General features: G+C 33.4%; 1 protein-coding gene across 1 annotated transcript; it reads left to right on the top strand.

Moving 5' to 3' along the window:
* Window positions 1-8,026: 8,026 nt before the first annotated feature.
* On the top strand, window positions 8,027-13,658 carry LOC138324208 (fibrinolytic enzyme, isozyme C-like). The gene is made up of 6 exons (XM_069269290.1): window positions 8,027-8,083; window positions 8,355-8,416; window positions 9,278-9,353; window positions 9,669-9,846; window positions 12,176-12,315; window positions 13,000-13,658. The coding sequence occupies exons 1-6, from the start codon at window positions 8,027-8,029 to the stop codon at window positions 13,144-13,146; spliced, it is 660 nt and encodes a 219-aa protein (XP_069125391.1). The 3' UTR covers window positions 13,147-13,658.
* Window positions 13,659-13,901: the final 243 nt, after the last annotated feature.

Below are 13,901 nucleotides of genomic sequence, written 5' to 3'. Positions count from 1 at the left end.
ATCTTCTTCTTAAATACTGAAATGGTAGAATCAAATACTCTTCATAGATCTGGACAGGTCTTAAGGTGTTTTATGAAAATTGTGAATTATAAGACCCTTGGGTCTCAGGTTTCCCCCTAGGGAGGGGGTTAAGTTTACTACATATAAGTTTTTATATGGAAAACACATTTTTGAGCATTATTTAGTCATTTTAATAGGAAATTCGTCAATTGTAGTCAGAATTATCTCTATGTGATGGCCATTGAATCTTATTACCAAATTTTCCATGACTGATCCCCAGGGGCCTTAGGGGCGGTCCCAAAACCGGTCAAATAGGCTAAAACTTCAAAAATCTTCTTCTGAAATTCTGGAACTGGTAGAACCTGAGATAGCATTTAACATCATATCCATATTGGTCCTGGCCGACCCCCAGGGGCGAGAGGGGTGGGGCCAAAAGGGGTCAAAATGGATAACATTTCAAAAATCTTTCTCCTGAATTCACTGATTTGATGGAACCAAATAATCTTCATAGATTAAAAATTTATAAAATCACTGACTGACTTCAAGGGCCTGATAGGCCAATATATATTTATAGTGTTTATATGCATGTCTTTGTTTCATTCTGTGTCTGAATTCAGGTGACCGCTAAAGGCCATGGGCCTCTTGTTATTTATATTTGGAGTACCAACACGTATGAGACATTCAAGAAAATAGATATACATAATGTATGCAATTGCGCATTTAGCTTTATTGAACGTGACTGCTGGCAGCAGGAAATAGATTGATGTAAAAGTATTTACATTGCGGATCCGGCTTGCAGATAAGGGGTTAGAACTGAACAGGATGACCCCTTTATACATTCACGAATGATGCGCTGGATCAACACGAGGGCTGCCGGAATCACTACGGTTTCTCTAAGGAATGATACGATTTAGTTGCGGTCATACCAATTATCATCATATGGTTAATTAAACATTTCTGTAAGCAGTAATCCTGTTTTCTCTGTCGCTGCAAGACTATCGTTTATATCTACCACATTGCATTTTCTTCTACAATATAAAACACCATGAGAGACGATCATGACAAAGAAATTTGCCTAAGATATGCTGTTTCTTTCATTGTTTTTCCACCAGAAAATAAACACCTATTGCAGAAAATAAGTTTGTAATCAGAAGAAAGGGATCGAGGTCTATATTTCTTTGTTCTGTTTGCATAACTCCAAACATTACGTCAAACGATCCTTTTGTTGCTTACAGCATTTGAGTCTCGTGCTTATCGGCATGAGTATTAAGACCTAAGAGACCGGATGGTCTTGGGTGAACAACATTTCTAATCCATATTGACCCGGTCTCTCATCCTTGAATGTGTGAGAAAGTACTTAAAATATTCCTATATGATTTTCTTCTACCAGAATATACCAGACATTTACATACCCAAATTATTAAATATTGACTTATTATTGTATTCCTTCACAGTGCTGGTCGTCTACATAATTAATTCGTAAATATAACATCAGTCAGTTTGAGGGTGGGGTGTGTTGCTTGGTGTATTCTGTGGCATACTTCAGTGATATAGCACTATGAAAAGAATATAAGGTCTGCTATACAAGAAGATGTACACTGATGTATCGCATTTCCCAGAACTCGCACCTCGTATTTTATACACACAAGACACCTCATCCTTGGGAGGCCGTCCTTAATTAATACTATTAATATAAACTAACATAATAAACCAACCAACCAATTTGGATTTCGATTTCTACAACACATATAGACTGGATTGAAGGAAATAATATGAATTTAAGGCAATGCCTCAGAAGAGCGCAGCTATGATGTAAATATATAACCTCAGAATGAGATTAAAACTGTTTTAATTTGTAGTCCGATCATTGATTTTTAGTAAATGCTATTCTTCAATATTTGTGTCTAGCAGTCGTCATATACAGGTCAGAAAGAAATATTTAACTGGATTATTTCAATTTTGTTTTCGATTTTGTTTCTCTCTAATAGGAAAACTTGGCAACATGCCATGTATCAAAAATGCGCGGGAATATGTGGCGTTATCTTTAGCACCAAGCTTCCTGACGTCACGCCTGACGGTGCCTTGTGCTTGAAACACACAGACAGTATATCATTTTGATCAGTACATTTATTGTGTCGTTCTTATCCTTGTGTAGTTATCTAAAACTACTTACAGTAATTTCAAAGTGTATCCTTGTGAAACGTTTTGCCTACAGAGAAAATTTAAAATCTCGTCGTGCTGATAACGAGAATTAAAATATGGCTGCCTGCAAGGAGGCGCGAGACTTTTCCCGCGGGACACGATTTCAAAGTCCAAGGGGTACTGGAATGTATTGGATTCTATATGCTAACACACGTGTTATGGTTAGTAGAGCTTCGCTCTACGCGGCCTTCGGCCGCGTAGAGAGCTGCGCTCTTATTAGTTAAATTAACGAGTTTGAAAAACATAAAAGATGGAAAAAAACCTGAGAAATGAAGAAAGAAGAAAACAAAGAAATCAACTGGAAGCCCAACAGGATGCCCAAGGCTCTTAACGGTTATCTGACAATGCACCATTTGAATCGGAAAAGTATGTTCCAAGATGTTGACTTTGACATCCTTGTTGGATTTTGGGAAATCAGTGCAATGCGTTTTAGAGGTCTGAAATAACAACACGTTTTATATAATTATCTTTTTATACAGATACTCACATAGACTCTTAAACACATACACATGTACAAGGAATAACCTCCTATATTTGACACATGCATACAAAAACATAATAGATATTTTAATCAAATTCTGCATTCAGACATACATTCTGATATATTCATTGCTCACTCAACACAAATTCATTACTGTTTAAAAGATATACATTATATACACTCACCTATATGTAATATTATAGATACTACTTGCATTAGATGGTGATACTAGGCACTGTCACCATCTAATGCAGGTAGTATTTATTTTTATTTTATTAAACGTCTAGAAATAAAACTGGTTTTCAAGTATTTGCAATCTATTGAGTCGGAAACTCACCGTCGACAGTGGAATAACATATCAGTTTCCATACTGTAGCGCTTATAGCTACTGTTGTAGCGGAAAAGATATCACCTTCTGATATTCGGCTACTGTAAGGCCCCTCCATAAAGGTGTTGGAAACCAAATCAGGTACGATCAACCATCGTGTCTTGTCAAAAATTATTCCGTCAGAAGGTGATATCTTTTCCGTTACAACAGTAGCAAAAGCACTTATTACCATTGCGATGGAATCAGTAAAAAAATCTTGTTGTCCTTGTCTCGTGCATTTGTTAAAATCTAAACGTTTTTATCAATCTCCAAGAATTTTAATTTCGTCCCGTTGTCTGTTTACAACATTAACAACATCACAAAGACGCTTGTTATCGCATGTCTTTCGTTAACCTAGCTGCAATACTGTAGCTCAAAAGACTATTTGACAGAAAATGGTGTCGTCTTTATAGCTACAATTGGTGCCTATTACTGCTAATGGAGCAAAAAATGATTATGTAAACCATTATAAAATGTTTGTTTGCATTTTTATCGTACTTGTTTGAAATCGCTTACCTTCTAGGCAATAAAAGTGAACCACATAAAATATCAAATTCTCATCGAGGCATTATCTTTTTTTACATAAGACATATGAAGGTCTTTCTAAAGGGAATTCATACGACAAGTCCACAAATTGTGAATTTGACGTCTTGTGAGCGGTACGGTAGATATTAAGAATGGTAGTTAGGTTTGTTTTGGACAAAAATAATATGTAAATGCTTGTATACGCATAGAATAATTGGAAACCTACAAAAAAGTATAGAAAACTATGCCCGAGTGATTTTCGGAGGCACTGCTCCACTACGACACATAGTGACCAATTTGTACCCGGCCGAAAGGTATAGTAGGCTGGGTACGTACATTCGTTCTATCGTTAACCTAGCTAATCACCAACAGGATAGTGAAAACAAGCATACAGCGTTATGAAGGTAAGCGAAAAGCTCTAAACGGAAAGCTCCGAACTAAATTTATAAACATATTGATAAACAGACTAATTTGGCAAAACTATTAATAAATAGCTTCCAGAAAGATTTGGAAGTGCTACTTAAAAACAAAAAGCAAAGATAGCGTCGAAGAAACGAATGCCAATATTCTTGGGCGATTAATTTTTTCCACTGTCAAAAATACACCATCACCCATTGCTAGGGGTTTGCTACGAACGTGTCTATTGTCTCCTATTGCTCAAATTCTAACTGCCATGTGACAGTGTGAAATGCTAAATACCTCTAAAACAATCAGACTGCAGTATTCTCACTTGAAGTATAATAATATGTATTATATATAGAAATGCACACTCACAATATCAACTACACGTGAGGCTTATATAGTGTACATAATACTACATAAAAAAGCAAAGCAAACAGAGACGGAAGTGGAAGAAAGGAACAAATAGCACAACATTGAAGTTTAAAAAAAACATAAATTATATTGCAATGAATATTAAGGAGTTTGAAAAAAATAAAAGAAGAAAAGTTTGAAAGGTCTCAGTAGGATGAAGAAGCAATGTGATATAATAAGAGCACAGCTCTCTGCGCGGCCGAAGGCCGGGTAGAGCGAAGCTCTGCCAACTATAACGTGTGTGTGCATATAGTTCCAGTACATTCCAGTTCCCTTTGAACTTTGAAATGTGTTTTTGAATTACATAACGGCATTGAATTGTGTTGATAAGATCATTTATACTTAATGAACTGTATAAAAATCTCATTCTGTAAATGTATTGCTTTATAATTATGATGATTTCATTGTCCACTTTATTACTATGGAGATAGTTTTCATGCAAGAGTTAAAAAAGGAACGATTTTTATCACCAAAGAAAAAAAAGGAATTTAAACAGCTTGCAATAATGTGTCAACACTTTCAAGTAATTTTTGAACTTCCTCACACTCTCATAATATGTGTATAATAGTTTCAGGTTCAGTATTGCAGAATACACAAAGAGGGGAGGTAACTACTCTGATTTTAAACAAAAAAGAATGTGTTGCCAAAAATATAATGAATTAATCTCAATTGGAACCACTGTAGTTTATAATTTATTGTAACATAAAATGGAATCTTACATATTTTACAACAAGTTTCAGAAATCTATATTGTCAAAAATGGTATTCCATATGGAATCATATCTGAAATTTGAAAAACAGTCTTGAGTCTTGTCTATCTCTAAGAAAGAGGTGCAGATAGACAGGCATATATGGATAAGGAATTTCTTTTCTCTGTAAATTAAATGAAAAAATCAATTTTCTGGTTGTTGAAACAAGACCTTGGTACTGTAAGAAATTTAGTGTTTACTTGGTAAATCCGAACACATTCTTGATATATGAAAATTCTTTACAATGTCGTTTAAAATAAAGAAAAAACCAATTCTGATAGTAGGTTTAATGAAAAGAAAAAATATCCTCCCTCCCTCCACCTTAAAGTTATATGTGCCGTAACTGGGCGATAATTTTGACATGCTATTTTCTCATCATTAATTTAATAAAATCCATAAGGTTTGATGAATAAAGCTGTAAAAACCAATCAAATGGCTTCAGATGACTTATAAACGTTAGTTATAACACAGAAATTTTGCGTAAGTCACTTTATAATTACTAAAAACATTGTAAAAATGTGTAATGAAATTGTAGACCACAATTTGGCTTCATGGTCTCACCGTATGTTCTCATTTCACTTTACTATTGATGTAAATAAATGATTTTTGGCAGTATTGCCAAAAATCATTTTCAGCTCTTATTTGAACATGTAAAATTAAAACCTATGCATTGAAAGCACTGTTATTTTCAAAAAGTTGGTAATTTTTGGTGATGAATAACATATTAAAAGCTCGTCTTGCTTCGTGAGTATGAAAAATACGGCACATATAACTTTAATATCTTAATAAATGTTTAGTATTAAAGTTCGCATCATTGGCTATTGGACAAAGGTGATAGAATCATTAACAAATGAGATCTATCAAAATGGTTTCCTGAGTGATTTTCTCATTATACTTTGAGCTTAACATATACCTCGATTTAAGGATGTGATTTTTTGTGTGTTAAATATCTCCCTTTCCATACCTTAAGTAAAGATTTGAGTCTGATAAGGTTTTTGTTTAAGATTTGACATTTCATGGAGATTTACACTAAAAACAATACCTAGCAATTTAAAGATCTCCTCCCTCCAGAGTAACGTCAGGTAAAAATGAGTCTGCACAATATTTCTTGCTATCAATCCTAATCATTTGTGATTGATCATTTTATGCCCAGAGTTTTTGGTAAAGTTCCATAAAACTTGGATTTTACATAGCCTTGATAGCTTGATATTGATGTTTAGTACTCTTTGTCATCTCGACATGACCTGGTAAAATGCTTACATCCTATCACCACGCTGACTGGATGACGGGAATACATTAGGTCATTCAATGATTGATATCGTCTGTGGCATGGTTCTTAAGCAGTATGATTCAGTGATATAGTACTATAAAAGGGCAAGAGGTTCACTACACAAGAAGACAGTCTCTCAAAACACGCACCCCACATACACGGAAGGCTGTGCTTAAAGGACCCAAACCAAACCAGAATATTGAATAAAAAAATGTATCAAATAATGTAAATCCAATCACTGATTTTTTTTTCTGATTATGGTCACTTTAAGGGCAGACACCCTTAAATATTGAAAAAAATTGAATCCAGTTGATGTATTTTATATTTTATTTTAAAAGAAATGCATCTTTCAAGTTTCCGAATTTAACAGTAACTTGATTGAGCAAATATTATTGTTTTTTATTTAATATCTTTTTTTATATAATTATGTTCCTGATAAAATAATATCAGAAATGAAAGCTTACGCGAATTCAAATATAATACTTTTGCAATAGAAACCGGAATGTATATAGCATATAATGCCGTGACCCGATAGACGTTGACCAGCTGTTGTTATTTACTTGGCATAGTCCTAATTCACATTACCTCACACATTTTTCACAATAACGTGTAACTTTGGAAAAATATAAAAAAAAACCATGTAAAACAAGCGATCACAACCTTACATATAAAAATAGATTGGAGAATAATGTTGGGCGTAAATTGATTAAAACTATTTTGTTAATATATGATGAACTTGAAACGTTTATACAAATACAAACGTTTGACATATATTGTCATTATTCATATATGTGTAACAGGGTACAGGATTTACAATAAATTTAATACCTGCCTCTGCCAGGGATCAAACTCAGGACCTTTGGATTACTAGTCTGACGCTCAACCGATCGAGCTAAAGAGAAGTTCTCTCCAGACGAGCGATATATTGCGGCTAGTATTGACCAGGGTTACATATGGAATCGGCACGACCGGATTGGGCGGACGGCTACATTATACCCAGTGGAATCAGTTGTTATAGAATTGAAAACGGATAAATCAATGGCACATCAAGTTAATAAAACATGTATTTCATGATTTCACGAGGCAATTGGCAAAGAAATATTTAAGATAAGCATTAGAAGTAAACACTATGTTTTATATCATGCTACGCTTTCTGAATATAAAATAATATCAATAAAATGAACACCAATGACCAAAATAATAGTAGCTTCATGAGCAAACAAACATGGATTGGCTACTGAAAATTAAAATATACCAAATCAATTCAAATCAATTGGGCTTAATTCCAATAAAGGCAATTTAATAAATAAACTGATTTTCACTAATGAAACCATTATTGTAAAATATTTCCAGAGTAAGATGGAGTATGCACCATTCAGACAATCATACATGCACTGTATACCAGGTAGGTTGTGTTTAAATGGTTGTTATTGGCCTGACCCAGGTATTGTCACACTTTGGATGTGACCCTCCTTGATAAGACTTATATAATTACAACAAAAATACAACCGTTATAAATTGATCGGCAAAATAAATAAGTAATTTAGCCAATGGCCATAAAATTCTTAAATGAACAATAAATGACGAAATATGTCAGAAAACACTCTTTAGGTTTGACACATGAAGGAGGTGAACCAGCAGGTGGTCAGGTTCAGCACTGGGTATAAAGGAAATGATGTGAGCGTTTCATCGCTCTTAAAACACGCTAAAACGCAGACATGAAGTTTATCTTTGCTTTATGCTTAGTGACATTCGCAGGTCAGTATATGTCGTTCTCTTCCACAATAACTCTGCTGTGTTGTATATTTCTCTCGCAAAGTCTGATTATAACTATAAAGAGACCTTGTATAATCGACGATTTATTAGATGTCCCCATTGTGTGTGTCATTACATTACTAGAAGCGAAAGGATTGATGTAATGTTATCTTAATCACCTTCCTGTCGTCAGAATGTTCCGTGCATCCTCCAGTACCAGTACACCCAAATGCAGCCCAGATACAGCAGACATCGGTACGTATACCTAATCGATACAATTTATACAGGCTGTTTTTCAATATTTATACAATTTATCATATTGCTAACTGAGAGAAAACACAATTTAAAGAAATTGATAAATGTGCTTAATGTGGATGGCCGCGTTGTAATTTTTTACAGTTATATGGAATGGCAAGAGTCATCGGAGGAAATGACGCTGACATTTGTGAATATCCGTGGCAATTATCTTTGATGTTTCTTGGTAAGCACATTTGTGGAGCGGTTGCTATTAGTGATACAGTGGCCCTTACAGCGGCACATTGTGTTGCCTGGGCATCTACTAGGTTTGTGTATTTGTCATTTCATTTTTTTGTATCTTTTATGGTGTTTTTTTTAATTACACAATTTTCCCAAAAATGCAAGTTCAGTTCAAATTCCACTCTATTTATACAGATATGTTGGTAGACTTATATAACACTATACATATACATATATGTACGTATATATATCGTCTTTTGTTTTATCTTAAACCTTCAAGATGTCTTTTCTTCACCATCTGTGTGTGTAAATTTTCACATTATCATGATCTACATTCTTGATGTATAAGCACATTTCAACATTGTTATATACATTTAAAACGCAATTATTATCTTTAAGTTCAAATTTTACACACTACATTGTCATAAATTGAACTTTGAAATAATATGAATTTTCCATTTTTTTTTTATCTTTTATAATTCAAATTTTGTTTGATTAGAACAGCCATTTGTTATATTCCGTATGACTCCGTTAATGACGGCCGATTATATTGACAATTTGACATGGATTAAACCTAGATTTGTATACTGGGTGCCATCGGTAACATCAGTAAGTCTCTCATATTTTATCGTTGACCAGTTTTTTCTCCGTTCGAGTCGGTTCCTCATCACGAAAAAGAGCCGGACTGGTTTTCGATGTAGCAGAAAAAATTTTGGTATGCGCCATTCATTCTTAATTTACAATGATTTTTTTAATCTCTAGCTGAAACTGCAGCATCTTTATTTGATATTGAAACAGAATCTTGTATAAATACACTACTAAAATTTTCTTTTACTTGAAATTATATGAACTTCTTAAAACATGTACATTAGCTGACATCTACTAAATATTGCTTTTATGTTCAAAACTAGAAAAAAAGCTGATGTTGCTGTTTTATTCGATAGACTAATACTCTCAATGTATGGTATGTGCACCAAACTGATTGAAGTCGTTCTATATTGATTTAGAACTATGTATGTTCTGTTCAAAGCATGAAGACTTTGGTGAAGGATCCGGATCGTTTCCGAATGACATCGCAATCCTCAAGTTCAGTGAATCAATCATAGGACCTGGTGCAGCGTACGTGGCACTGTTACCCGAGGATGACAATGATTTCGCTCATGAACGCTGTGACATCTCTGGATGGGGATTTTCACAATTTGGTCTAGGTTATTGATAATTTTTCGTTTTTATTACAAATTGGTAGAGACTGTTGAAAAACATACTTTGTCTATCAATATATTTATTATATAGTTGTTATTTCCATTTCCTCATTTCTTTCCTCAAAAAAGTTACAGTAACATAATCAAAATGATGCGCAAATGGATATAGCATAACCAAATGTTTTCGGGTATTTGCAACAGTAATAAACAACACAAACTCGAGTCGATAAAAGTACTTATAAATAGCTGTTGACTTATCTATCAATGTAGTATATATATATATATTAAAATTTATATGTTTTGCACTTTCAAATAGAAATTCCCATTCAGTTTCATTTCGATATCTAACGTTACAACAGAGGAATCGCACTGATTGACAGTCTACTTTGACAATTCCTTTGGTTCTTATTGACAGTCTACTTTGACAATTCCTTTGGTTCTTATTGACAGTCTACTTTGACAATTCCTTTAGTTCTTATTGACAGTCTACTTTGACAATTCCTTTGGATCTTATTGACAGTCTACTTTGACAATTCCTTTAGTTCTTATTGACAGTCTACTTTGACAATTCCTTTGGTTCTTATTGACAGTCTACTTTGACAATTCCTTTGGTTCTTATTGACAGTCTACTTTGACAATTCCTTTGGTTCTTATTGACAGTCTACTTTGACATTTTCTTTAGTTCTTATTGACAGTCTACTTTGACAATTCCTTTGGTTCTTATTGACAGTCTACTTTGACATTTTCTTTAGTTCTTATTGACAGTCTACTTTGACATTTCCTTTGGATCTTATTCACAGTCTACTTTGACAATTTATTTGGTTCTTATTGACAGTCTACTTTGACAATTCCTTTAGTTCTTATTGACAGCCTACTTTGACAATTCATTTGGATCTTATTGACAGTTTACTTTGACAATTCCTTTGGTTCTTATTGACAGTCTACTTTGACATTTTCTTTAGTTCTTATTGACAGTCTACTTTGACAATTCCTTTAGTTCTTATTGACAATCTACTTTGACAATTTATTTGGTTCTTATTGACAGTCTACTTTGACAATTCCTTTGGTTCTTATTGACAGCCTACTTTGACAATTCCTTTAGTTCTTATTGACAGTCTACTTTGACAATTCCTATGATCTTATTGACAGTCTACTTTGACGATTCCTTTAGTTCTTATTGACAGCCTACTTTGACAAATTATTTGGTTCTTATTGACAGTTTACTTTGACAATTCCTTTGGTTCTTATTGACAGTCTACTTTGACATTTTCTTTAGTTCTTATTGACAGTCTACTTTGACATTTCCTTTGGATCTTATTGACACTTTGACAATTTATTTGGTTCTTATTGACAGTCTACTTTGACAATTCCTTTAGTTCTTATTGACAATCTACTTTGGCAATTCCTTTTGATCTTATTGACAGTTTACTTTGACAATTCCTTTGGTTCTTATTGACAGTCTACTTTGACATTTTCTTTAGTTCTTATTGACAGTCTACTTTGACAATTCCTTTAGTTCTTATTGACAATCTACTTTGACAATTTATTTGGTTCTTATTGACAGTCTACTTTGACAATTCCTTTGGTTCTTATTGACAGCCTACTTTGACAATTCCTTTAGTTTTTATTGACAGTCTACTTTGACAATTCCTATGATCTTATTGACAGTCTACTTTGACGATTCCTTTCGTTCTTATTGACAGCCTACTTTGACAAATTATTTGGTTCTTATTGACAGTTTACTTTGACAATTCCTTTGGTTCTTATTGACAGTCTACTTTGACATTTTCTTTAGTTCTTATTGACAGTCTACTTTGACATTTCCTTTGGATCTTATTGACACTTTGACAATTTATTTGGTTCTTATTGACAGTCTACTTTGACAATTCCTTTAGTTCTTATTGACAGCCTACTTTGACAAATTATTTGGTTCTTATTGACAGTTTACTTTGACAATTCCTTTGGTTCTTATTGACAGTCTACTTTGACATTTTCTTTAGTTCTTATTGACAATCTACTTTGGCAATTCCTTTTGATCTTATTGACACTTTGACAATTCCTTTGGTTCTTATTGACAGTCTACTTTGACAATTCTTTTCGTTCTAATTGACAGTACACTACAATTGCTTTGCTTCGTATTATGGGAGACAATATACTGTGATTATAACTATAACTCCTCTCCGATGAGCATTAATATCCAGACATGTCCTAATTAAACATCTTAAAGTTAAGAAATGGAACAGTAACCTTTATTATCACCTACAAAGACCACAGCTTGACACTTTTCTGACGTTTGAAAGAGTTCATCACTCACATTTTTGTGCTATTTTAACAGGTCTCCCCGAGGTCCTCCAAGCGGCAAAAATGACTGTGTTGAGTGAAGAATGCTGTGCTGCGTCATATGAAGATATAGGATATGATAGCATTAACGCTGGGCATGTATGTGTCGTGTCGCCAAATTCAGACTCGTGCATTGTAAGTATTTTTATAACATATATTAGAAAATGTGTTTAACATTGAGTGGTTTATTTTAAGTAACTGGGTAGACTAGTGTTGATAATGTAGAGACAAGGTGAAAGGAATTACAGGCCAACCCACTTAATACAAACTCGGATAGTGTAAAATCCCGTTTTATATTAATAGAATTCGAACCCACTATAAATTACATTCAGTATTCTTGTATTCATTATCTGTTAAATCGGTTAATACGATATTCGAGTCCCCTGGGTAATTTTTGAGTTGTTTAAAATTCACATACTGCGAAGTGCCAAAACCAGGTAGGTTTTGATCATTACTGTCGTGTTTCGATGTATGTACTCCGATTATAAGTATACAGTAGATAATCCACACACTAGGGTATGACAGATTTTCAATAAAACAATATATCCTTATCCAAAGTCTCACTTTGTTTCATTTATGTGTTTGTTGTACAAATGTTAACCCACTTACTCCCGAATAATATGTTAAGATTTTAAGGGTCCCAGGAATTCCCAATAACCGGGTTGGACTTTATTGAAATTAGTAAATATATTTATTGTTGATGAAGAACAATGGAAAGGAAAAAGTAAAAACGTAGAAAATGTATTTTTATTTGATTTTGATAATGTATTATAAATTTCGCTTTTATACAGACATAAACTGTTTTTTGTGTTCTGTTAGGGTGACAGTGGTGGACCTTTGACCTGTGGGAACACCTTAGTTGGGTTGACCTCATTTGGTGTAATCGGATGCCTTCCTGGATTTCCGGCTGCGTACACACGGATCACCCATTTCCGGCAATGGATAAAAGACAATTCTGGCATATAAATCACGTGATTATCATTAGAATCGCGGTCATATCCAAAAGAATACTTTTGATTTTTTTTTGTCAAATTGATAAGTATTGTATCTATCAAATTAAAAAAGCAGATTTAAACTGGATTTTTGAAAATTAATCTAAAGGTTATGAATTCTTGAACACACATAATTAAATGGATGATGCCATCAGCTTTTGCTGTTGGCCATTTGTTCCAATCAATTGACATTCTAATAATATTTTTTCCGTCATGATTCTTATACAATATATGAATACGTAACTTTAAACAACAAATTCAAATGTTATTTTTTTGTTTCACGTCTGTTAAGAAGAAAAATGTCATTTAGGTAATGTCAATCATTCAGCGAGCCCCTAAAAGAGATTTTAGAAATATGTTAACAACTATTTTTGTGTCAAATAAATAAATGTAAAATTCATTTACTCACATTCGAAATAGTATTAGTTTTGATTCTATGTTATATAACTAGTTATTGTAGAAAGATTATTATTAAATGTTTGTAATATATCGTTATAAGTGCTAAATATTTTTAATTGTGTAAAAACAATATATGCTTGTGTAAAAAGAGAAGCGACAACTAACAGACAGATTAGCCAATCAGACGAGCCGTTACAAATGCCACATTATCATACCCATGATGCTAATCATTACACAAATAAAAAAATCACACACCATTTTTTTCACACATAAAATAAAATCACACACAAATATATATTTTTACACACACACCATTTTTCTCACATAAAA

This window comes from Argopecten irradians, chromosome 5 (assembly GCF_041381155.1).
Source record: "Argopecten irradians isolate NY chromosome 5, Ai_NY, whole genome shotgun sequence".
Classification (NCBI taxonomy): Eukaryota; Metazoa; Mollusca; class Bivalvia; order Pectinida; family Pectinidae; genus Argopecten; species Argopecten irradians.
This window is presented reverse-complemented; position numbering and strand designations above follow the sequence as displayed.

Bases quoted from the DNA above. Each gene is read 5' to 3' on its own strand.
- LOC138324208 (XM_069269290.1), top strand. From the start codon at position 8,027: ATGAAGGAGGTGAACCAGCAGGTGGTCAGGTTCAGCACTGGGTATAAA. The intron at 8,084-8,354 runs GTGAGCGTTTCA...TCCTGTCGTCAG, and splicing joins CTGGGTATAAAGGAAATGAT to AATGTTCCGTGCATCCTCCA. The intron at 12,316-12,999 runs GTAAGTATTTTT...GTGTTCTGTTAG, and splicing joins CAAATTCAGACTCGTGCATT to GGTGACAGTGGTGGACCTTT.